At 34.7% G+C, this 26,316-nt stretch overlaps 1 protein-coding gene across 11 annotated transcripts in view; it reads right to left on the bottom strand.

Moving 5' to 3' along the window:
• Positions 1 to 23,879, bottom strand: part of MTMR1 (myotubularin related protein 1) — a 39,518-nt gene extending 15,639 nt beyond the window's left edge. For 3 of the 11 annotated variants that reach the window (XR_003255848.1, XM_026080238.1, XM_026080264.1), the window contains exons 1-14: positions 20,493 to 20,516; positions 18,156 to 18,250; positions 16,783 to 16,858; positions 15,746 to 15,840; positions 15,419 to 15,526; positions 14,894 to 14,995; positions 14,054 to 14,137; positions 13,134 to 13,283; positions 12,201 to 12,389; positions 11,517 to 11,702; positions 8,578 to 8,784; positions 7,100 to 7,192; positions 2,091 to 2,204; positions 487 to 663 (exon numbers count right to left, since the gene is read on the bottom strand). Coding sequence is in view for 10 of the 11 variants with exons in the window: in XM_026080238.1 (XP_025936023.1) it covers positions 487 to 663; positions 2,091 to 2,204; positions 7,100 to 7,192; positions 8,578 to 8,784; positions 11,517 to 11,702; positions 12,201 to 12,389; positions 13,134 to 13,283; positions 14,054 to 14,137; positions 14,894 to 14,995; positions 15,419 to 15,526; positions 15,746 to 15,840; positions 16,783 to 16,828 (1,551 nt within the window). In the remaining variant the exon portion in view is untranslated. Of the gene's footprint in view, positions 1 to 486; positions 664 to 2,090; positions 2,205 to 7,099; positions 7,193 to 8,577; positions 8,785 to 11,516; positions 11,703 to 12,200; positions 12,390 to 13,133; positions 13,284 to 14,053; positions 14,138 to 14,893; positions 14,996 to 15,418; positions 15,527 to 15,745; positions 15,841 to 16,782; positions 16,859 to 18,155; positions 18,251 to 20,492; positions 20,517 to 23,774 lie in introns of those variants that run through there. The other 8 variants (XM_026080284.1, XM_026080294.1, XM_026080322.1 and 5 more) reach the window with 8 other exon arrangements.
• Positions 23,880 to 26,316: the final 2,437 nt, after the last annotated feature.

Raw genomic sequence — 26,316 nt, 5'->3', positions numbered from 1 at the left:
CAAGTATCTATAAGACAAGAAATGAAGAGAGTCTATAAAATGAGTTGGTAAGTAGTCCAGTTCCTTTAAAAACTGCTGTTATACTTTACATCATTGCTGGCAAATGGCAAAAACTTAATGAACAAAGCTATACCATACAAGAGGGTTAAGGCAATATAGAAAAACCGATAATTACCTCTGCTTGGGTTATAAAAATATTCTTCTAATAACAAAGACTGTTAATCTGTCACCTTTCRTAACCCAGTAAAGTGATATTGTAACTCTCCTCTTCCACTGGTGAATTTAATGAAAACATCATTTTACCAAGTTTTACCATATCCCATGCCTTGTTTTAGAAAATCACTTCCCTCCCCATCTGCTGAAATACTTACAACAGATATGAGTACTTTCCAAACGAAATACTGCATTCAACGTTAGGGAAAATATTAATTTTATTTGATCTGTGCACTTTACCCTAAAACATAGAAGTCAAGTGAAAGCTCATACCTGAGGCCGCATTCTTGGGTTCCATCTGACATAGTAGTTCACCCATAGTTCCAAATGGTTCAGGCTGGCTACAGGATACAGGACGTGGTTTTCATAATTTATGTAGAAAGGATTTGTAAATTCATCTAATTGACTGTTTATATAGGACCACAGCGATACAGTCTTTGTGCTTACCTCCTGATTAAGTAAAAGAAAACATTTAAGTATAAGGACTGCAAAATCTTAAAACAGGAGGACAATAATCATGTAAATTCCTCTATGAAGATTACCTTATCTACTAAAAAATGGCAAGCCCTCTGAAAACATTTCCAATAGCTGGTCATTAAACAGCCTTAAAACTTTAGCAAAACTTTTAACTTTTCTTCCCTCTCAAAGCTAACCGAGAAAGGAGATTCAAGCATATTTTCAGAGACAAGGTCTTGATGAACAAAAGAAGGCTGTACTACTCATAACTTAACAGCAATGTCTACAGCCACTGAAATCTATGGTTATGCACTGACCAAATCAAAAAGATTTGAAATTAAATTAGCTTTGAAAAGAAAATCAGAATATGAAAAGAAAATCAGAATATGAGAGAATAAGAGAACATGTAGTTTGGAAGATCCAACACAGCATCCGTGGAAAATAATTATTCTGTTCTCCCACCCACACTATTCACTCCTATACATGTATAGGTATTATACTTTAAAATGCTGGTTTTAGCTTTATTTGTACTTGTGAAACTTACATTATATAAAATCTAATCACCATAAAACATGGTTGGATCAAAGTTCAAAATCTGAACTTAAATCAGATTCATTTTGCAATTTTACGCTCCTCCAGTGTTGTAAAGCATGTGTTTGTACTACCGCTGTGTCCTAAATTGCATTTCTTTGAGAATTGCATCTGACTATTCATTTATGAAAGAAAGCTATCTGGAAACCATGCATTTACTGAGAATGTGCTACTCAGCTCCATCTTGTGGTACACACATGCAATTTTCGCTTACAGAAGCGGGGACATAAACCAGAAAAATAGCAAAGCTAGATAGATCTATCAAGGAATAGTTACTTGCTTTAACGCACATAGGAAGTATTAAAAAAAATAAAGCCAGAAGTAAGTAAAAGTACACTTGGAGTATTAACAAATAACTTTTTTTTTTTTAAACACTTTTTCCAAACGCAAAGTATTTCAGAGTCCTAACTTCATTCATTTACATATTTTAAATTTCCCCTCAGTCTTCAACCATAAGTTCCATCAAATTATGTCCTAAAGTGACCTGCAAAGTCATCCATGGGAGTTTCTCTGGGAACAGCAAAAGTAACATTACTTGATAACGCTTATTTAAAGTCTGTACGTTGGCTAGAAATATCTGAAATAGGATTTTATAGAACTTAAAAAAAATCCTGTACACAATAATTAAAGAAAAATGAGCAGTACCTCATTTCATAATGGGGTAACCGGTACATATTTCTCATACCGTAATAATTTCACGTCCAGGCTGTTTTTTAAGTCTATGTGACAAATGTGTCCAAAAAGCAGATTAAAAGTTCTTTGGTCTTGTATTCTAAGCACTTTCATATAAAAACAACAAATTAAAAATATGAATTGCAATAGTTATTTACCTCTTTCACTCTCTCTTTTTCACAGTTGCGTAAGAAAGTCCCAAAGAGACAACTATAAAGGTGATCCAGAATGGTGATCAAAAATAATTCATTGAATTCAAAGGCTGCAGGAAACTGAAATAAGAAATTTGATAAAGTTATTCAAATGATTTCTTTTTTTCTTTAGTGACTATTTTCAGGAAAACTCAGCAATTGAAGTAATTCCCACTGCATTAATACATTTCACCCATATATTTTTTTTATAATATTCCCCAGATACAAACCTTATATTCATTACATAAGTATATTAAAATACAGGCATGGAATCATTAGCTAAAGTGAAACTTCACACAAAGTTACACACATTACACAAAGCAATGTTCTAACTCAACAAGAACACTGGCCTTAACATATGTTTTATTTGTTTTGTTACAGAACAACAAACTATTTGGTGTGGGAGGAAATATACATACATACATACATATATATAAGAGCTTTGTTTCCTATTCTAATGTGTAATAAATTGCATAATAAAGACTACTGCACATACAGTGTGCTTAACATATTTAAAATGTTTCTTCCTCTTTCTATCCAAATAAGGTTATTTTTCTCCATTTCACCCTTCAGTTTACCATCAGCTATGTCCTCTAATCCCTCTTCTTTCTATATTAGAATGTAAATCCTATATATCTGAAATGAAAAAATTGTTAATCCACTGATCACCATTAGGTATTTTATTCATAAGTAGAGGTTACCTGATACATTTTAGAAAAACTGCAGAAAGTTTGAAAACACAAAACTTTCAAGATGTATCTTAATATGCAGTGCTTCAAAAATCATAAAAGAAGAAATAAATATAAACTGCATGGGCTGCTACCTATTCAGATGGGAAAGATCCTTCTTTCATCAAATTTTATGATAGGACTACATATGATAACTTGACAGTGCAAAATAACTGCACTCAATATGACAACAGTCTCAAACACAGAGATGGAATAAAAACATGCCAGAGAAAAAACAATTTAAGAAGATTAAAGGAAAATTTTAAAAGTAACATTTCTCTTACTACCTTGAAGGCAAATGTTTTAAGAGAGTGATTTTTCAGGACAAATGAAATAAATTTTGTTTGTTCCTAACTGAAGGAGTAAATCTTTGCAGAAGGCTAAAAATAGGTGTTACAAATTCATAATGAACAATTTCCTCCTATATACAGAAATCTCAAGTCTATATTTCAGGTATGAAGAAAGCAGCAGACTGGGTTCTGTTATCCATGACACCCTGGCTCTGAGTGACTCAAGGGCTACGTTAAATTAAAAAAGAAAAAAAGAAGAAACAAAAAACGCCCCCACATAAGTACAGTTAGGAGGAATAAACCAGCCATTGGGACTTGGGATGAACTAGTGGATCCAGAAAGTCCTTTTCAATGTCATCTATGATTTATGAAGGGCAAATGTTTATTCATGTTGAAGTAAGGAGTTAAATAGCACAGTGGTTGTGCTTTTATTAAAACCAGAAGGATCTACATTTTAAGAATTGTTCTTTTATTAGAAGATTGATTGAAATTAAACATCGCAAAAACATCCTCCTTCCAAGGTTTCTAAAGCTAAGATATTCACAGCAACTTTCAGCTGAAAAATTTTAATATGGAAATCATCAGTATCACTGCTCACAGAACAGATGAAGCCTTCCTTCTTGTGACTCCCCTGCGGATTATGCAGTGTCCAACAGTATGGTGAGCTCACACTGGGGCTTTTCTCTCAAATCACCAATTTGTGTTTCTTTATCCAGCTACTTGTTTTCATAAAACACATAGGAACTTAAGATCAAATTCTCTTTTTCAGTTATGTTCAGAAGTTACCACTAACAGCACTTACTTTTCCTAAAGTAAATCAGGCTAAAACTCAATTACAATACATCCATGTTAACACCACAGCTATGATTTAAAATATATATCTATAAACCAAATCTGATAAGCAGGTCTGCCAAAGTAAGACAGGAGAAAATCCAGTGGGTCTCAGACCTCAGTCTCCTTCTTCCAACTCATTGCAGCAATCAGACACAGAGAACAAAAATAATTTGCAAAGGTCCAAAGTGATATTTGGAAATAACTTTGAAGACAAAGCCTCTCCTAAAGGGACTCTCTAACTGAAAACACTTAATGAGCCTTGTCACATTAGGGTTCTGCACTGTGATGGGTCCATACTAATCAGATGGAGACCAACACAGCAGTTATTCCAATCCAGTGAAGCATACTCAAACTTCCATACATCAGTGGTTACACTCTAATTTATTAATAAGTGATAGCACGTTATTGAAACCCCATCTTTGGATACATCAGCTCCAACAGTACAACTCTTGTATCAAGACTGTAAAGCTTCTATTACTGCTGCTGAAAAAATCACTGACCTAAAAATTCTTTCCTCTGTAGTTCCAAGCCCATTAGCATCTGTTTGAAGATTCAGGTGGAAAAATTCCCCAAATGAAAATTTCCTTTCTGTCAAATCCACTAATTGCGAGAGAACACATGGGTCATTAAAATTTCTCACCTGATGCTACTGGATTTGGGGGTTTTTTTTTGGTAAAGGAGGTATTTACCAGAAGAATTCTCTTGTTTCTTTGACAATGCCAAGCTGCATCTGATTCAAAGCCGTGCTTTTTGAATTTTATGATTAATAAACTCATTCTGCACTACAGTAATATTTAAAGTTGAAACACCTGCTAAATAATTCTTATGATTGTGGAATTGGACTGAATTAACTTCACTGAACACTAGATACTTTAACAGAGCACTTTATCGAAACTAATGAACAATGCATTTCTGGCAACAGATGATATCTGGTAAAAAACAGGATGCAAATTTCTACCAATTTTAAACATACCTTACTCATATGTAGGTACTGTATAAGAAAGGTAGGAAGATATTACTTGAACTATAATACTACAAGCAAATTTTACAGATTTGTTTCATTTTTAATGGTGCATCAATATTTCATCTCCTTGAAATACTTCAGATCATTTGTGAGCTTTCTAATTTGAGCCCCACTATTCAAAATCATCCGAATTTATAAACAGAGAGGGGAAATCACTTCTCCATATTTTTTTTTATTAAAATCTGCTATCTATATACTTCTCTCAAGTTCCCTATTACTGTATTTTGTGTGTCATCAAGACTGGAAAAAGCACAAGAAAATATACAGTTGTCAAGGATGAAATTTCATTGTCTGAAGCCATCCAGAAATTTGTATCTTAGTGGGAAGTTGAAGATTCTCTCACTATATTAAGTTGAATGTTTCAAGAATGTAATTCTCAGAATATGAAAAAGAATATTTGCTTGCTTTTAGCCCTCCCCCCCCTTTTCATATATTTTTACCGTAGATTCTAAAGCACAAAACAAGCACTGTTTTATGAGCATTGTTTTACATAGGGGTAAACTAGAATCCTGGTCTTCCCAAGCCCATGTCAAGGTTATCACAGTCTTCACATATATTCTCTAGGTGTTGAAGTCAGCTAAAAAAGAAAAATAAGTGGGCAAGAACTCTCCAAGAATGATGTTTCAATTTTTCCTGCTGGAACATTAATGATTTTTCAATGCCACTGCTGTTCATGAATTTCAGAACAGTTTCTGAATCCAGGTTTTGAACAGATGGGGTACTGGCAAAATGTTCCATAATTCCCCCCACCCCCTTAAAAACAACAACAACAACAACAACAAAAAAAACACTACAGGGAACTCAAGTCTTTATAGGAAGAAATAGGAGGTAGCAAGGGAGATCACAAAAATAGAAGAGACTACTCTCAATTAAGGATCTCCCCAGAGAACTTTTGTTCCTACCAGGTGCTTAGAACTGCTTCTCTTTGCTGTTATTAGCATTCCTCTGAGATAGGGACAGCATTTTTCATTTATTTTCTCCCGCCATATTCAACAGCACATTAATGCTGAAATATAGATACACAGAAGGAGGAAATTTTCAAGGGACTCTGGACAATGGTCCAGCATTATAACTTGGAGCTTTCATAAAACACAGAAGATGATTGTTTGAAATGTAAGTTTTGGAAACTACAATGCAAGTAAGCTTATAAGCATCACGTTCAGAACAAGAAGACTGAGGATCTAGCATCATGAGAGATTCTAAACCTTTACCTTTCCTCAAATCAAATACTAGACAGACTTTTGTATAACAGGTTTTACCATAATAGCACAGATCTATATTAGGCTTCAAGGGGTGAAGAAGAAGAAAAAAAAAAAAGGACAGAAAGAAAGAAAGAAAGAAAGAAAGAAAGAGTCAAGCACTTCTAAATTACTTGGAAATAAAGCCTTCATTTGTTATTTCAGCAACCCCATTAAAGAACAGCAATATAAAAGCACATTAAAATATTTAAGTTCATGCTCATGGAGGTACAAGTAAGAAGAAAATTAAGATTAAAACATATCTATAATTTAAAACAGCAGTGAAAATTTTGAGAATTTTAATATTTTGACACCTTAAATACCACCAATTGCAAAGAGCTCCCTGATCCAGAGGTAAAAGCAGCAGTGGAAATGAGAAAACTATCTGAGAATAGGTTGGTTTATTAGAAACACCCTCCTGTACACATGCACAGTGCCAGCATCAACTTAGATTTCATATTTGAGACACACAGAGAAGGACCCTCAGTTCACAATCAGCCTGGATTTTTGCTGTCTCTGAAGCACAATATAAATCCATAGGAACACTTACACCATCAGTGAAAAGGCAATGCAAATCATTTATCTTATCAATAATCCTCATTTAATCAGAGAATCCTTTGAAAGCCTATTTTAAACACAAAGAATTCTTGGCATTTTAGACTCCAGTTAATACTTCTACTCTAGCTCCTTGTACTTCACTTTGAGCAAAAGTTTCCCTATAGTACACGCACTGTGCAGCCATAGCGCAAGCAGCTTCATCCAAACATGCTACTGCTCCGAGAGGAAATGTGTTCTCCTTCATGAATTACATTTCCAGGATAAAGACTGAGACCTCATAGGAATATACTCTTTGGAATCTTACCTGCTTTGTCATTTGCCAAACGCAGTCAATGAACTGAAGGAAAATGGGAGACCTATCTGCATCAGCATGGTCATCATCTCCATGTCCTACTCGCTGAAAGTCAGAACAAATTTTTCATTTCAGTCTAGTGTATTTACAGTACCATCCCAACACTTTAAAGCTCAGTAACTCTATGTGTTCCCAAACATGAGCACGACAAGCATTCTTCCATAATGCTAACCTGTATTTTTCCAGCTAAAAACGCATCCCTATATTAATTTATGGATATGCCTTTGCTGTTGGGCAGGGCTGGAAAGGCACTCAGTCAACAAAGTTGTCCCCATTGGTCTGAACAACTGTTTGTTTGTTTTTTCCCCCCATGTAAATGGCCCACTGAACCTTCAAATGCATGTTAATTTAAAAATTCCAGATAAAATCATATTTTGGAATAGATTATATCATTCATCATTTCATTAGCACATTCTCGCATCCATCAGGAAGGAAATGATGTGAATTGGGCATATTATAGAAGCAGAGAAAAATGCTGACTGGAAGGAATCTCGAGAGGACATCATGAGGAAACTTCTGTCATTTCTGACAGACAATTGTTTGGGGAGGTGGTAGAATCTCCATCACTGAGTAGCTTTAAGAATAATTAGCAACTTAATCTACTACTTTTCTATTGTTACCATTGGAAAATTTTTCCTTTGTGTCTATCTTAAATTTCTGTTTTCATTATTTAGACACACAGCTTTTCATCCCAGCCACTGCAGACACAGAGAAGACATAGTTCCTATTCAAAGACTGCTTTGTTGTCCTTTAATTGCCATGGATGACATTACTGACAGAGCTTGTGAACATTCAGATACTTCTCTGAAGAACTGCTACCTAGCCCCCTGTTCCCCACCTTTCAGTGCACAGCTGTTTATTTCTGCCAACAGGCAAAACTGGAAGGTATTTACTAAGATCGTACTGGAACAATGATTCTTCCACATCCACCAGCCATAACAACATGTCATTTCACCTAAACCACCTTAGGGTCAGAGCCCACAAAGTATCATAGTAATTTATGTCCTAACTCCCCACTAGGCCATGGTTTAAATAAACACTGTGACCTCGAAGCAGAGTAAGGGCTCCAGTGATTTTATCTACTGGACAGCTCAATTGTTTTCCTATTCATAGGATTGTTAAAGATGATGGAATGTGCCACAACTCCTTTTCCTCATTAAAAAGTCAGATCTTTTTTTTTTTAGTATTTGATTTAAACTGCTTCATTCTTACATACTTTATACTAGTCATACTTGTCACTCATTCCTCACACAGGTTTCCTGTCAAAAAAGAACAGCTAACAATTCTCCTTTACCTGTGATCTGACATACTCACACCATTGAAAGAACATTACAAATACTAACTGAAATGCAAAATCTGATGAGAAAATATGCTATTCAAAATAAAAAGCCTTGAAAGTCACAAACTGCAAATTAATTCTTTCAGCTTACCATTGCAAATCGGTGTCCAAAACTTATCCATTCTTTCTCTACAAGAATTTCAAATCCCTTGATAGTTCTGTAATAGCTGTCCAGCATAAGCATAGCTAGAGCAGTGAGCTGGGCAGTTCTATCCCAACCGTCACTGCAATGTACCACCACAGATGTTTTACCAGATTCAATTTTATCAGCAATTCTTACTGCTCCAGCAAGAAGCATCTAAATAAACAAAAATAATCAAGCATATTAAATACCAATCAAAACTCTACAAAAAAAGTTAGAGTTTTATAAACTTTGGTTACTATATTTAAAGTTTTCAGATTAAATATATAATTATCTTGACACCACTGCTTTACATTACAGATTTCCAAATGGTGATACACATACTAATAGATATACAAAAAACAGTTCCTAAATGATGTGTGACCTGTTGTCCAGGAGACAGTCCTTACCCATTCTCCATTATTAGTGGCACCTAGGAAGAGAAGCTGGGAACCCCTTCTCTAAATTATATCTGAAAGCCTGTATCATTATGAAAACAGAAACAAATACTATAACTTATTCAGAAGGCTGAAGAACAAGTTCAATGTTTTCAAAATTCATTCTCATAGCAAACAATCACTCTTTCTTCCTCAGCTTTCAGTTCTACTGAGATTAGAGAAAGGGACAAACCATCCGGCTAATCAAAATCAAAACACAACCCAAACAAAAACAGCAACTGCTGGCTGGGAGTCTGTGCTGATTTGTTAGTGCATGAAGTACACACAGTACTCATCTCATGAGCAGCCCATTAATGACCTGGGTTCAGAAGCATGCTGGGGAGCATAGGGATAGAGAGAGCACAGGACTGAGACCACTTGTGTGAACTTGTTATTCTTCTCCCCCCAAAACTCTCAGTCTTGTTCTCTCAAGATGTTCTTTAGATTTTTAAGCTTGAATAATCTCTCTCCTGTAAAGAACTGTCTCCATAACATGGCCTGCCATGGCACTGAGAAATACATGAAAAGCAGTTGGAATAGTACAGCAGAAAAGATTCCTATCTTTGCATTGCAGCATCAGAAAATGAAATCTTGTAAAATACTTGCATTTTCCCCTTTCCTGGCATGTAAAAACATCTTCTTGAAAGCAGAAAAGCCTGTAGCCACTGGAGCAACTGTGCACAAGCCCAGTCTTAAAAGACCATTCATGTTTTAGACACAAATTTCATTGATTGTATATTTAATGGTAAAACTGAAGGATGCCAGGATGGAAATACTGAGAAACAATATAAAAGCTTGTATGAGAGAACAGAACTTGTGATCTGAACTAGTTAATTGCCAATTCAGTTACAGACAAAGCTCTGCTGCACTAGAAAAGTGCAAGTATTAAAAGGTCTTCAGCAGAAGCAGAAAAATAATCTATATAATATACAGGTATACAGTAGCTCACTTTATATTATCCTAAATACCGATGCCTGTGGAGGAGTACTGCAGAAAATACAAGGACAGGATGGCAATAAGCAGAGAATGGGAGAAGGAAAACTGACTTACTATTGTTCAGTAAACATCTATGGAGTGAGGCATTATATTCTACTCTGGACAAAAGTCTCTAAAAAATGAACAGCTTCTTCCACAAAATAATATTATTCTTTACAGATATTTCAACACATACTAACCACTACAGTATTTTAATTAGAGCTACTAATAAATAACTGGCTTTTGATTCATTTAGAAAATGCTCATCGGTTTCAAAATAATTAATAGCAGAAGTTCTCCTCTGAAAAGACTTAGAGGATAACTTAAGAGGACATGAGGAAACATCCTGGTGTGCAAAAAGTAGCAGGTGACTCTACTCATGTTGTATTGCTGTCTTCGTACACTCAGAATGTTACTGGTGCCTCCCAGGATACTCCCATATCTAATGCTAATTTCATCTGTGAAACAGTGATATAAAGGTCCACTTCTGATATTATTCTAAGCTGAGAAGCCCCACTGAAGTCAACGGCAGGGAAAGGAGGATATTGGGCCCAACAACTCCACTTTTACAAACAGACCACTGTATTTAAAGCCAGACTGATAAGAAGTGGTTTCTAGATATTCAAATTCCCAAAGCTGTTTTAGAATATTCCAACTTTAAGAAAACAAGTTAAACTCTTACCAAAACATCATTATATTTGCTTAATTCTTAATTTAAGTGTTTGCTCCCTCTACTGGTTCTTCTGCAGAAGTTAGCAAGCACCAGTTAATAGAAGAGTAAAACTAATGAGCAATCCAAAACATGTTTTGCATGAGTGACATTTGAGCCAATTGCTAATAGAACATATTCCTCTTCATCCATATTCATCATAAACAGAGGAGTGAATGTGATACTGAAATAATCTATTCTAAAAGCATTTCAGAGGTTAATGAAACAGACTGTAAAACTGAATATGATAGTGATTTATTTTAAGATTATGTTAAATAATAGAGCAGATTATAACCCAGTAAAGCACATACTATAAACAGCCCATGAAAATGTAGGCGTCCAACACATGAACACTAACATTGCCTTGAAGGAGGGAAGGATGAGAAAGATTGCAGAATTTAAACTGAGGTCTTTGGCAGTTGTTCAAATATAATCTGAAGTTCTCAGGGCAGTTTTCCAAAAAGCAGGGATAACCCTGGACTGCTCACAAGTATTCTCTCTCAGGAGAATAAAGTGTTGTCCAACACTAAATATGATACTGTACTATCAGGAATTAACTCATTACTTAACTCAGTACACATAAGCTGAAATACAAAAAAGTTATTATAGAATGGATATATACCTTATTTAAAATGCTAAGTGGCCATTTTAAAATTAAGCTTTTTTACAAGATTATGTTGATCAAAGACATAGTTAAATCTAGACACAATTTTAGTAGTATTTTCAGAAATTCAAATAAAAAACATGTTTAAAAAAACAATCGGTTTTTCACATCAAAAGTGTCTTACTCTTATATATTCCAACCAGTGTGTGGAGTCCACATTTGATAACCATCGAGTCTCATCAATAGTAGGATAAACTATTTCTTTAAGTTTACGCAGCGATTCTCTCATTACATGTATATTATGTATTTCCAGAAAGACCAGCTCTGCATTTGGGTAGGCACTTTCACTTTCATATCCTCCACCTTTTGCCTGCCATTCAAAAGGTAAAAACAAAGAAAGGAACATGTACATTACACTTCAGTATAAATTCGAAAAAGTTATTTTGGTCAGGTTTTTGGATTTTTGGAGAGAAAGTATTATTTTAGCACAAATAAAAAATATTCTTAGCACTTGCTTTTCCAAAAAGTACTAGGCTTTTTATAGATGAAATAAATCCTAATTTTAATAGGCTGCATTTAATAACACATCCCCCAAATTTCCCCTTTTTGCTACTGATACATTTGGTCACAATTTGGTAGCCTTCTATGGGGATTAGTGCATCATTTCTCAGGTATACCTTCATGTTGCCTTGAACTCCTGGCAGTCTTTTCAAAACGTTGGGACCAACTCACCTTCCTTTCCACATTCTTTTTAGAGACCTTTCATTATCTCTTTTTACATCAAGTTCTCTTTATCCTCGTCTCTTGTGCAATCTTCAGCCTTGTAACAAAGATACATCCATTAATACTAGTTATTAAAACAACCTACCTTGTTTGTATCTGCGACGCTATTCTGTCTGGCATCAAAGATGATAAGTTTATGTGACTGAGCATTGGCATCCATTATTGTCTGCAAATATTTTTCATCTTCTTTACAATGCTTATCATTTGGGCCTACCAATGGTTGACTGCATCGTGTTATTGTTGCTTGGCTCTCAGGATGAATCCAGGATAATACCTGGAATTAAAGAAAAAAATTTTAGCTTATGATACCTATGTAAAGGCAGCAGGCCATAGTGCAATTAGATAATCACATTGCCTACATGGCATAATTTCCTGGCAAATCAGCAAATGCAAACTTCGGGATAAGCTGATGAAAGATTATATTGTCAGCACACTAGCATTGCTGATCCTAAATCTGATCAGCTTGAAATACAAAGTAATTCTAAACAACTTTGCTTTTATTTCTGATAAAAACTAAGTCTGCGATTGCATATCATTAATTAGGAAAAAAAAAAAAAAAAGCACAATGGAGGAAGAAAACCTGCTTCCATATGGAAGTCTATGGACTTACACACCTACCTAATTCTATATTGTCCTACAGCACAAATACTTTCACCATCTAGCATATTTAAACCTGTTAATTTATCTAGTCTCAGGAAACCTATTAAGGCTGTAACACATTCCATTCCGTAACTCAGAATACAAGTTAATTTGTGAATTAGCATTAGATACCATCGTGGCCTAGAAGTGTTAACTCCAAACAGAAATCTATTACGCAGCACAAAAACCAGGCAATTAGACTCTCATTTGAGTAGCCTGCTTCAGTTCTAAACCCAACAAATCTAATTCTTCTTTCTTTGCTCCCTTTTTAGGAAAGAACTGGGCTCACTGTCCTTACGAAAACCTAAAAGAACTCTGTTAATTTGTATAAGCTACAAATACATAAGCCTTTATGTCTCTTTGTGAAAGTTTCACTTACTGGAACTCTTCCTTTTGCTCTAAATGCTGCCACTTTTGAGAGGTCATCATCCTTTACACTGGTTGGCACAACAAGAATAGCAGGATATGTATCACAAAGCTCATAGGTGCTGTTAATTTTGGATATTTTCCAACTCTCATTGGGCAAGCCCTGTATGAAAGCAAAACATTTTCATGTTTTTCAGGTTAGATCTTTACATATCTGGGTTTGGCAATGAAAACGTTGATATGCTGCATACTTTTTTCTGAGGTTAACAAAGCGCAGAGAAAGGGTGATTCATTTATGTTTGGGAGTCCAACACAGACAACGTCTTCATTTTTACGCTGATCTTGAGTATNAAGTAAGCCCACGTTTTTCTTTTACATAAGTTACTAGCTTTACGCCTTCATATTGTATCATAAACCAAAATACTGAAAGAGGTTTTTACTAATTATCTTTAAAATTATTATGTGAAATAACCATTTGAATAGGTCATACACTTAAGTTAAAAAGTGATTATATAGTGAAATAAAACTATTACTTTTGCAACCAGAAGACTGTAGATTTACAATGACAAACTAAGGTTACTCTTCTGTTTAATGGTGCTTATTCAAAAACAAATTTCAATAAAGGGCCTATATTTTCAAAAAGTGCACTTGGAAAATGTGGACTTGAGAATGCATGTTAAGAGAGACACATCTGCTCTAGTACTGAGTACCCATTATCTCTGTCAATTGTAGCAGGGCTTCTGAGTGTTCAGCACTCTCAAAGTCAGGCCACTTACATTTCATTATCTAAACATGAATTTGGGGCAAGTCTCTATATATAGCCAGCACTGAAAATTTTGAGTTTTCTTTAAAAACTTTTTCTTGTTTAAATGGCTTTGTGTGGAAGGAACACGGGGGAAGAAAAATAATACACCAAGTACTTGTGCAGCTTACCTGCCTCTTATATTCTGCCATTGGATCATACACTTTCCAGCCATTTACAGCAAATTTCTCTTTATAGCTGAATGCAAAAAGTGGCTAAAAACAACAGTGCAAAGGCATAAATTACTATTTAGTAGGTTGTAAGCACGATAAGCTTCAAAACAGGGAACCTTATAAAATTTCAAATGAAACATTTTAAAAACTCTTTAACATTAGACCTAAGCTTTCCTATCAAGACTGGGCAACACTGTGCTAGGACATAAACAAAGGACAGTTTCTTCTTTCAATGCTATCTAATTAACATATCTATCTAATGCTATGCTATCTAATTAACAAAACCAAGGAACGGGAACAGAGGCACTGAGAGGTAGTTATTTGCCTGGGATCACAGAACAGATCAATGGCAGAGTCAGGATGAGAAGGCTGGTCTCCTGCCTCCCAACCAGTTCCTTCCCCAGACAAACATAACAAAATAGCATTTCGTAGCTAACTAGTAAGACTGATTGTACCTATTCATTTTTTAGGCAGTGAACCTCTAGACTGAATTATCTACTGCAGAAAATAAGTCTGTCTGTCTCTCTCTCTCTATATATGTATATTTTAAATCAGCAACATTAGGCAAATCTAAATCTCAAGGGTTATGTATAAATTAGCTAACTTTAGGGACAGCAGGACGCAGCATAATGTCTTATAAATTAATACAAAAAGGAAATAGGGTCAGAGTAGCTTGCCTGCTTCATAATGTATTTTATGAATCGACATTTTAATGTTTGTTACATGGTGCTTTTATTTCTCCACCTACGCTTTCCAAAAAGAGGACAGACGCAGACAGCCTTACATCTTAAGACTTACCAGCCCATTAGAAACAGGAAATGCGCGTGTTACAAGGTTTTCAAAAATCTCCAATCTATTCTGCTCTTCCTGTTTATAGGCAAGCCGCAAGTTTCTCATATCCTGTCAAAAATAAGTCACATTATTTTACCCTATGATAATAAAATAATAAAAAAAAGCAGAATATGGCTGGAGGAAAGCATATATATAACACTAAATAACTGATATCATCTAGCCCACATTAGAACAGAGTTAAGTGTTTGTATCAGATGACTGGGATTGTTACTGAAGTCCCTAGATACCGTAAAAATAGCCATTCTTCCTTTCAATTCCCTCTTGTGACAAAAAGCAGAAGTGTTTAATACTGCATAGTATCACAAGAGGAATTGAAATATGTTATCTAAATGAAGTAGGATTCAAAACAGGGACCAGAGCAGACAGAAAAACAGCACATAGGCATGCAGGCCTCTAAAACAAACATGAAATCAAAATACTTGGATCAAATAAAAATGAAATCAAAATTAATGGATTTGTACCATGCCATACCTTGCAAACTATTTCTATACCACATGAGTTGTCCCCATGGCTCTGTACTCCAATTTTTTCAACTCTGCTTATTACTCCAAGGGGGACATCAACAACAAAAGGTGGATCCTGAAATTTAAGCATAAAATAAATTAATTTAGTTACATTAGGAGAAACACAACCTACTATTATTTGCATGTGTTCCACTAGTCTCATCTATAATTCCTGTTTAATAAGACTTCTGTGGAATGTCATACTCCATTTATACCAAATTTGTGGCATTTCTGAAATCCACTTCAGCAAAATTTCTGCCTGGAAGAAATATGTAGATAGATAGTGAAGTCTTACCCTTTCAACACTTTTGATATACATTCTGAAGTCCGTCACTGTCAGCGTGCCACTGACTGCTCCCATAAATGGACAGATATACATAACATCTTTAGCTGGAAAACAGACCAATCAAAGCTTTGTTTTACTATTACAGATATTTGTTCCATAAAAATCTATTAAAAATAACGAGAATTTCTGCAGGCCCATATTACCACAGGATTTTGATACTGGACTGTATACAAAAGTATATTCTTCAAGTGCTTTTAGTACTGAAAGAGCTGTCTTTATCTCCACAATGAAAATAATCAAATTCCTCAGCCCCACTGCTGCTTGGAAACTACTGAGCAGTTCGGACTGGGCTCGGAAAGTGTGCACTGCTGTAAGGACAGGCAAGTAACAAAGAAGTCTGGCACCCTGCCGGCATTCTTGGCTGCAGGCAGCTCTGGTCCCTTCCCTGAGGTGTAAAGCACCCTGCCCTCACCTCTGGGAGAGAGCATGCAAATGGCTAATTATTGAAGAGTATGCAGCTGACCTCAGAGTAACTCAGCAATATGCCCATATCTTCAATTTCAATTTGTTTGAAAGTGTTACTATTCTTCTCTAGCCAAGTACTGTGCTGCTAACACACAGTTTGCCACCACAGACCAAAGTGAAAAAGATCCCATTACGAACTGGATACTTAGTTTTACATAACTTCATCCTCTTTGCTATCACAATTTTAAAGTTCTTGAATCTATGGAGAACCCTTGGCAAACCCCTCGCATAAATACAAACCACATGATTAATTTGTCTATATGGAACAAACTATCCCTTGAAAATAATTAATCTGTCTATATGGAGCAAGTCAATTGATTTACCTTTCAGGCTCACATTTGGATTAAAAGACAAAGAAAAGAAATCCACATCAAATCTGCTAGTCCAAAGTGGCATTAAAAACTAAAGTAACACAACTCAACAGTAAATAATGCACAATTATGAATAAATAATGTCTTATTTATGAATAAATAAATTAATGATTTAATAGTATTCAGTGTAGGACTCAATAATATGCTTACCAATAACTTTGATTGATTCTCCAGGAAAAAGTGGAGCCTCTTCCATCTGTGCTAGTTTGTTTCCATCCCGCAGTGCCTGGCAGAAATCCAAAACCATGAGTAAATCTCACTTTTCATCTGTACTACATCGATACATTTTGATGCAAAGTGCTTTTACTATGAGATTACTGGAACACAAGTGTATCTTTTTCCAAAGCACAAGTGTATTAAACAGTGCCATATTAAAAAACACAAAGCTTGATATTTTAAGTATTACACAGACATACATATTAGAAACATATTAGTAACTAAGCATTTATGCAACAATTAGTTTCACATGCTAGCTACATATACAGCATACAAAAATATGACCAATAGTATCAGCCCAATTTTGCAATTAATAACGTTAGTCTTCTGCTAAATGCAGGTTGTATTTTGGGTATTTTATCTACTCAAGAACATTTTGAAGCTTATATTATTTTCCACTCTTAATGTTGAATATTTAACATTTAAATATTTTCATCTGAGAATTACATGGCAGAAGCTTTACTTATTTATCATTTCAACTCCATATTTTTGATAGCAAGATATCAGAAACACTCCACCATAATCTATTTGAATCAATACCCTACTGAGAGTGCCACAGGTTATGGAAGAGGACCATTATGGGAATTTTGGACCCAGAAGGTCCGATTAAGAACAAGGTGATAATGAAATATAAAGAACAGATAGTGATTTTAAAATAAGGGCTAGTTCCATCAGCTTTCATTTAGAGAAGTGGCTTCATTCCTGAACGATACAAGCCTGATTCTTTGGGCCCTTAGTTGCCAGCTAAGATTTACAACACACTAAAGACTTTAGAATAAAAGGGTTGTGGGACTTTTAAGGAGCATGTGAGAAAGTGATCTCTCTCAGATCAGTATGATGAGATGTTAAGGTTTCAATTTTTTACATCTTGAATTGAGAGTAAATGTAATGGACTATTTTATAATAAACAAATACTCTTCTTTTGTCTTACAGCTTTCATTTACAAACAAATAATTTGTAGAATTTGCTTGCCTTAAAAAAAAACTCATTATTAAATAATTTCTAGAAATATTTAAATTGATTTTTTGTTTTATATTAGTTTGGAAACTAACATAATTTTATATTTAGCACCAAATCACAAACACAGATGACAGGTAGAGAATTAGCCAATACTTACATACTTAGAAGGAACAAATGTGCTCAGTCAGGTTGGGACTTAAGTGCAGTATTACAATCTAGACTACCTCACATTATATAAAAACCCTACCTAGCAGATAACCAATTAACATACCAAATGCCTTCTGTGGGTTCTCTTTAATGAGATATATAAGATTTCTATGTACTGTACAAGTACTAGTATATAGTACCTTGCTATACAGTTAACGAATGAAAGATGAGTAAAACTTGCCACCTGATCAGCTTCTGCTTCAGAATGATAGCCATTGTGTCCATCCTGAATCTCCTGTATTGCATGAGGCAGCAGTAGGAAAAGAGAGAAGTAACAGGAAAAAACATGCAGACAACAGGTGAAAGGACAAAATCTTTCCTTTTTTGATTCCTCTCTTTTAAAAACAAAACAAAACAAAGCAAAAAAACTTTCCTTAAAGAGACAGTATATACTTCAACTTCAGTTTAGTTTTTCAACATTTTCTGCTTCTGGCACAAACTACTTTCCACAGAAAAGATTCCAAGTTATGAGAACTATCCATTTTATGTTATTTGGCAGAACGTGAAATAGAAAATTTAGATCCTTTTTCACAAAAGAGTCAGTGCTAGTTGGCACATAGGAACATAAAAGTATGTACTGTCTTTTTCAGACAAGCAACCTTACAGGAAAGAAAATGAATTCAAAGTATGCCACATGCTTATAAATAGAAGAAATTGAGTACAGCTTGCAATGGCAGCATTAGGGGAAAATTCATGCAGTCTTTCAAGGACAAGATAGTTCAATGTCAAATAGAAGCATTCAGACAATTTAAAAAATGCTATATTGTGTAAAACATTTTAATTCAGTTCAGTGTTCAGTTCAGCTCAGTTTTATAGTTTCACCTATTTTTCCAGCAACTTCTGTGTTGCTGCTGAAAACCTAGTCAATAACCTTACAGAATCTAAAACTGTTCTGACAGCAAAATATTCAAATGATTCACATTTTTACATTAATTTGATTTTTTGTATGATATTGGGGGCAAATCCTGAAAAGAATTAAAGCTCTTTAATAAGCATAAGGTCCTTATGCATTTCAGGTAAAAGCAAAAATGTCACTGGTTCCTATGAAGTAATTGTTTTAGTACATTTAGCCAACAATTTCCTTCAGTCTTCCTTCTGTATTAACTGGAAAGATGTTGTATTTGTGACATTCTGTTATTCCCAGTCCACATGCAATAAACCTCTCATGTTAAAGCAAGACAGCCTCAGTTTAAGTATACAATTGTTTGCTAAAGTCAAATTTTCTTTTTACAGTATTTCTACAGATCCCTCAAAAGAGGAAAAGTTAAAAGAATGACTTTAGATATCTTCAGATAATTTGGATTCTACAAAAACATAAAAATTTATAATTAATAACAAAATTTTCAAATGATAAAGGCCTTCTAACAATTAGGTCTTGATGGAATTCTGAAAAACAGTAGTTATTTAAAATTCAGACCATAAAAAAAAGTTGTTTCTGGAATTAAAGAAAGGTAGATGATGTGATCCCCAGAAGAAAACTGGAAGAAGGACAAGAGAATACCCCAAAAGATTTTGAATTAAATGAAAGAGAGAAGCACATTAGATCATTCAAAGATTAGACATCTTTATAAAGAACTATGAAAAGCTGAAAGGAAACAATCAAGTTTTGTTACTCAGCCCAAACCAATTATTTCAAGAGCTATCTATTTAAAAAAAAGATCAATTTGTGGATTTGTATGGTTGGACTGAACACATCATTTTCAAATATGTAAACAACGGGTTAGAAAAAGAAATCATTCAGACTTGATCTCTTGGTCTGAGACTGAACAAGAGGTCCTTGTTTGAATAAAAGCATTGGAAACATTTCATGAACAATGTCAGAATACTATCCAGATCATTTCTCACTCCATAAATGATACTAAGTGAGAGGGACAAGAAAACAAGGCAGACCTTTTTTTATATCTTCAATGAACAATGCGCAAGGCCTAGTCTCTAAAATAATCATTAAAAAGATGTAGGTCATTGCAGTGGTGTCTAACTCTAATCCTAACTTTCAATTCCACTGTAGGACTGTAGCAATTAATGTAAAACATGTACAAATGCAAGCATGAATTGGTATCTTACTTAAATTGGGTAGACAAAGACATAATGTTTTTACCACTAATACTCTTTAGCATAGATAACACATTTAAGCTGCTAATACAGTACTCTGTAGTCCAAAGCATGTAAGCTGCAGTTGTGAGCATCCATTTTGTCAAAATTAATGTAATAAAACTGAAGTTAGTACTGCACATTCATAACATAATTTAAATATATTGCTCTCTTACACATTGACTTTTACTGCTCACGAAAATATTTTAACGTATATAAAGCATTTCTACGGCAAAGAAGCTGTTGCACTGCATAGCAAAATGGTCTGACTGGTTCATAAAAACTATTAATGAAGTAAAGAAGAATGCTTGACACACCAAGCTTTCACACAGCACAAAAGACAAACAGGTAGGAGGCCGTTTACTGCTAGCCAAAGGTAATCTTACCCGTATATCAGGCCTCCTGTATACCTGTTAGTTAAAATATAAAATGTTATCCAACAAAACATATGGATTTGATTTGTTAAAGATGCTATATCTTATTTCATCAGATTTTCAGAAGAGTTCTACTTCCAAGCATATTAATTAGTAGTCAGATTTCCAAAAAAAAAGAAAAGAAAGAAAAAAAAAGAAAACCCTACATAGATCTAGTAGCTCCCATTTGCAGAATTGTTTTGCTCTGATAGCAATCTGGCCACTTCATTTTAGTAACAAAACAAAAGTCAAGCTCTTTTGAAAAATTTATTCCTAATCATCTTTTTATGCAGTTACAACATGCTATTGTGAAAAGAGAAGAGTCTGGTAATCCTTCCAGGCAAAATACAATAAGCCTGCAACAATAGCTATGAAATATAACCACTGTATCTTTTAGAGCAAAATGCCAAAACAAGGATAGCTACAACTCTTCTCAACTTTTTTTCTGAAGGTGTCTATGTTCAGCTACCATAAACTAAGCAATTTCCACTAATATGAAGACTTCATTCAAGAGTTTTCCTCAGGCTGTCTGTCAGAGAAGATACACACATCAGAGTTCACAGCTAAATCATGTTACAATAAGTTTAGCAAGCAGGAGCTGGTTCTGTGTTCTTCAGCACTGACTATTCCATCTGCAGCCTCTTTGCTTCCTTTTGATTTTTTTCTCCCCAGATACATTCTGGTGAATTAAGTTTCTGGAACGAGTAACATAGAAGCCACCACGAGATACAAGACTCTACATATTTACCTGTTTTTGCAAACATAGTGATTGAAACATCAAAAAAAAAAAACAAAAAAAAAAAAAAAAAAAAAAAAAAAAAAAAAGGAGTTACTGGTAAATCCAGCAGAAAGCAACAAAACAGCCTGACCAATTTCAGAAGCAAACACATCCTGCTCCACCTGAAGCTTCTGAGTTGCTGTAAGATACTCTCTAAATGCAACAATTTGATGTAAACAAAGGTAAGCAAGACAGAGAATATTGATCAAGTGTACATCAAGAGGGAAAGATGTCTCCAATCAAACTGTATAAATGGGCATTTTGGAATAACTTTTTATGGATGAATTCCATATTAATAATAAAGTTAAAGACTTCCATATTAAGAACACACATACATATTAAACAAGAGGCAGAATAATTTTCAAGAAAGTTAGTTTGAACCACCATTAATTTCTTGAAATGCTTGACAACACCAATAACCTGATCACTAATATTTTAAGTGGGATGATGAAAACAAAAATCCCTCCCATTTTTGTAAGACACCACAAGAAATTAAAACTATAAATATAAACGTTACACATCTGCCAAAAAGTGCAAGATACAACTGGATACATCACCCAAATCACAGGAGAAATCAAGTGTATTTTCACTGTGACATAAAGTCATATGCAAATCGATATTATTTGGCATGATTAGCAGTACTTACTCAAAGAAGAAAACAGAACTGCTTAATAATTAAAATCTTTGAAAGTCTAGTATCAACACAAGAAATTTTATTTAGCATCTTCCTGTAATTTTCTTAGTTTTAGCTGGTGTCCGAGAGTTTCTTCACTTACAGACAAACCAAGTTCATTCCCCTCTTTCCTAAGTATTAGGGCTTGGTGGTTTTTCTTAACACTGAACGTGCAGCACTGAAGAGATTTTCTGGAATATGTAAACCCAGCATGTCAGTGGTACTGACTAAGCAACTGATAGCACCACTACACTTCTGCAGAAGCTAAGTGCAAAGGAAACCCTTTCCTAAGGCATAACACATCACAAAATAGGCATCCTGAATGTAAATATTCTAAGATAAAAAATTCCGTGGTGTTATACACAAACACAGGAGTTTAAATCATACCAATGAAAGATGTTAAATACAATTTATTCATAAAAAGTTTAATTCTCCAAAAGGCTCAACCTTTTTCTTTGATTTCTAAGGAAGAGAGAATAAAATAGAGTTAAAATTTTTAGTTAGGCCTCAAAAGACTTATTCCTTTTAAATAACATCCAAGATGAGTCTGGAGTAGAGAACCAGACTATTTAGAATAAAAAAGCACTCTCTACTCCAGAGGAATGCATTATAACTCAAAAAATAAACAATACCAAGCTTATACTTAGAGTTTACTAAAATGAAGTCCTTGATCTACAGGGCAAATACAACATAGGCAGCTGTAATGCAAGGTTTCCCACAATGTTTTATCAAAGACATTAGCCTTGACCTGAAGCAGGCATTTGCAATTCAGCTGCCATAGTATGGAAGAGCTACCCTTTTTTATGGGCATAAGCTGCTGACTGTGCCAATATAGTGACAAGCTCTGTGAGGTGAATTCTTAAACAGACTAAGATCAAATATATTTAGTGGATTCATCTTCAGGCTTGAGCTGAATTTGACCTGCAATCACAGAAGCTAAAATACACTGTATCAAGACAACATCCAAACTTTTTAAACACAGAGAGAGTTAGTAAATAATTATACCCTATCTAAAAGCAAAAAAGATACAATCTTTATTTGCCCATTTTTCATGAAGATCATAAAACTACATGTCAAAGCTAGGAAGAAAAAGGATGGTACATGGTGAGACTTTTGTCTGTTTATAAGAGAAGGAAAACTGACTTTGTTCTACTCTTGATAGTTCAGTAGGCTGTCTGCATATATAGAAAACAGTAAATGAGCCTGAAAGAGGAGGCATAAAAAACATAATGAATCCTATCAGGTTAACCATAATGCACAATCATTTTCTCAGTGACAGAAATGTTGGTGAGAGGGAAAGAAAAAGGTACATTCTTTGGTATTGGCATTAATTCATCTGTCTCTGGTGAAACCCCTTATATAAGAAAAAAAAGAAAGATCATATATGTTCTTTGCAGAGTAGCAAGGACAGACTCATTTATTTTTTGTGAAATCTGAAAAGCTGAATTCTAGTGTGTTATTCAGAATACAGAAAACATTTCAACCTCCAATTAATCTATTTTACTGAAAACTTCTTTGTAATAATGAAAAGGAAAGACAACTCACTTTTGCTATTTTATTTAAAACACTGACTTAATTTTCTCTGTTACTTTTTTTTCTGTATTATTCAACACCACTACTCCAAGTATGCAGGAAAGCACAGAACAGTTGCAAAAGATTCCTATACATCGTGAAATGTTGTAGTTCTGAAACATTCAGATACCACTTAAGTACTTACCACCTGATAATCAAGGCAGCAAGGAATTTCCTGATCATTCACGCCTTTATCATAAATAAACCAATTTGCACCCCTCCGGTCACTTACCCTATAGTCTCTGGACACTCCTTCTGATGGGACAGACCCTGAAATCTGACTAGAAATGGTTGCAGCTATCAGCTGTTTACACCATTCAACATGTGATCCAGTAGGGCTAGAAAAACAAAATATTTCAAATTATTTAGCAATAACTCAAAATTTATACTGACAACAGTATACCAAGCACAACTAGAGAACAAGACCATAAATGATCACTAACATCCTGAAAATCAGCTTTCTGATTTTTACGATGTTAGTGGGCAGAATGTAACTATTTTGCTGATCAAATTAGGGAAAAGAATTTAATTTTACTAAAACTTATTGAGACATAGAGCTGTCAATAGGTCAGAATAGCGGTTAGGATCCCAGAAACTTATAAAAATGTTGGTTTCCTTACCCAGTGCAACTTGGTCAATGCTGATACTTTTTTTTTTTCTTAAAGCCATTCACAGAATGAATTTGATCATGCAATATTGTAAAAAAGCCTTAGTTTTTCCACTGTTGTTAGTCAAGAAATCTTCTTTAAAATTAAATTACTCTATGCTATTCTTTAAAAATGTAAGCTACTCTAGTGTTGTTTAAAAGTATTCTATATGAATAATATTATACATAGAAAATATATGTTTTCTAAAGAGCAATTTCTATTTAGCCAAATTTCCTTTCAGTATTCATAAAATAACCTCTGAATAATCTTAATGACAGGCCTTCCCATTTCACAGCAATGAATTCTGCAGCGTGGTGTGTTTACAAGAAGCCTAAAGACAATACATCTGAACAACAGATTTGTAATTAATTTGAGATGATACATTCTTGGGAGCATTTGGGACACTGAAGTGAATAACTACAGTGCCATGAACACACACAATACAGAACAGGTATAACTGGGATGTTAAGAGGGTGTGATAATGGCATAAGATGACAAATTACTTTTTAACTAGAGGTCTGGTCCTACGTTAACTCTGCTAGGATAGGTAGGTATAAGCTGATCATGTGTGCAGCAAAAACAACAATTCATACCTGAAACGAAAGAACTTTAAGAACTCTAATGACAAAAATTTTAGTAGTTTTCTCCCCACCTGCAAAACCCTGTACAGTACCAGCTCATAAAATGTTTTTTGTTATTAAAATATCTATTACATTCCCACTTGAACACAAGCCTCAGGTCAGCACTGAACTGGAGTTCAGCTTCACTTAGAGAAACCTTCACGCCTGTTTTGCCAATGAGCGCATAAGCTAAAAGTTTAGGGCAATCCTTTTCTGATCTTATTTATTTCTCCTTCCCTCACACTGATGAATTTCCACTGTCTCTCTTTAGGGTTAAACAAAGTTTGTTTCCAACTATGTATTTACTTCTTAATTATGAAAAGGATTTATTTTTACTATAGCTTGTCTTCACTGGGAGTCACTAGATAAACAGTTAATGTGACTAGGAGAACTAACGCGAATGCACTTATACACCCTATGATCAGTGTACTCATACCAATACGCCTTATTACAATCTGTGAAATGGGAAATATCTTTTCATTCTATTTTATCTAAGGTCATACACATTAGCTTATCCTGGTACAACCATAATGGTAAATAAATAAATTATATTATAATATACCATCATTATAACTTTTCTAAGGTATAACAAGAAGATCAAGTAGAGAGAAAGAGAAGGTGAAAATTAAGAGGAAAGATGAAAAAGTACATTAGCAAGGAACAAAAATACAGAAAATTTAGTGACAGAAAACAGACATTTGATTTACACCTTCACTAGAGCCTTGTGAAACACCAGGGTTCTCCTGACAGAAAAGTGAGCGAATACAGAGAAAAATGGGGAGTGGAACATGGCACCGACTCTTAAGCAAAATATATTTTCTTTTTCTTAAGTTAGGTGAAAATTCAGTTAGCTTCTACTCCTTGTTTAAGGATTTTTAAATTAAATTCTGAAGTTTGTCTCCAAGGAGAAATTTCTAAAGAAAGAAGATACCTTTAGGTACTGTAGAGCTAGATGCAGTAACACCCAGTACCAAACTCCTGCGCAGGTATTACCGGCGAAATCCCCCCAACCCGAAGCCAACAGAAAACCTGACTTCCCTGAGCTGGGAAGACGTACGTATCTGTAAAAGAACTGGCATACCACTGGGGTAAAACCCGCCTGATTTAAGAGAGTTATCCATCTGTGGATGAAGTATACACTCGCACTTAAAAAAATTAAAAATACTTTTAAAATCTGAAAACTATCTCATTTGACTTAACGAAGATAAGTTACTCCTGAAAAAAAAATAAACAAACCAAAATCCTAAAGACAGCCTCAGACTTCACGAAAACAATGACGCCGATCACGGAAAAGAAAAAAAAAAAGAACCCCCCCACACACTACCGCAAGCAGGAAACTTTTACAGGAACCATTTCATTTGCAGAGAAAAATCTGCCGTTTGCTTGCATGGTTATTTAAAAAAAAAGAAAGAGACCAGACTCTCGGTTACTAAACGGCGTCACGGGCTGAGCGAGGCTCGCGGCGGGGCCACGGAAGGCCCCCGCGGCGGCCCCGTCTTTACCGCTG

Source organism: Apteryx rowi, unplaced genomic scaffold (genome assembly GCF_003343035.1).
Source record: "Apteryx rowi isolate R43461 unplaced genomic scaffold, aptRow1 scaffold_115, whole genome shotgun sequence".
NCBI lineage: Eukaryota > Metazoa > Chordata > Aves > Apterygiformes > Apterygidae > Apteryx > Apteryx rowi.
This window is presented reverse-complemented; position numbering and strand designations above follow the sequence as displayed.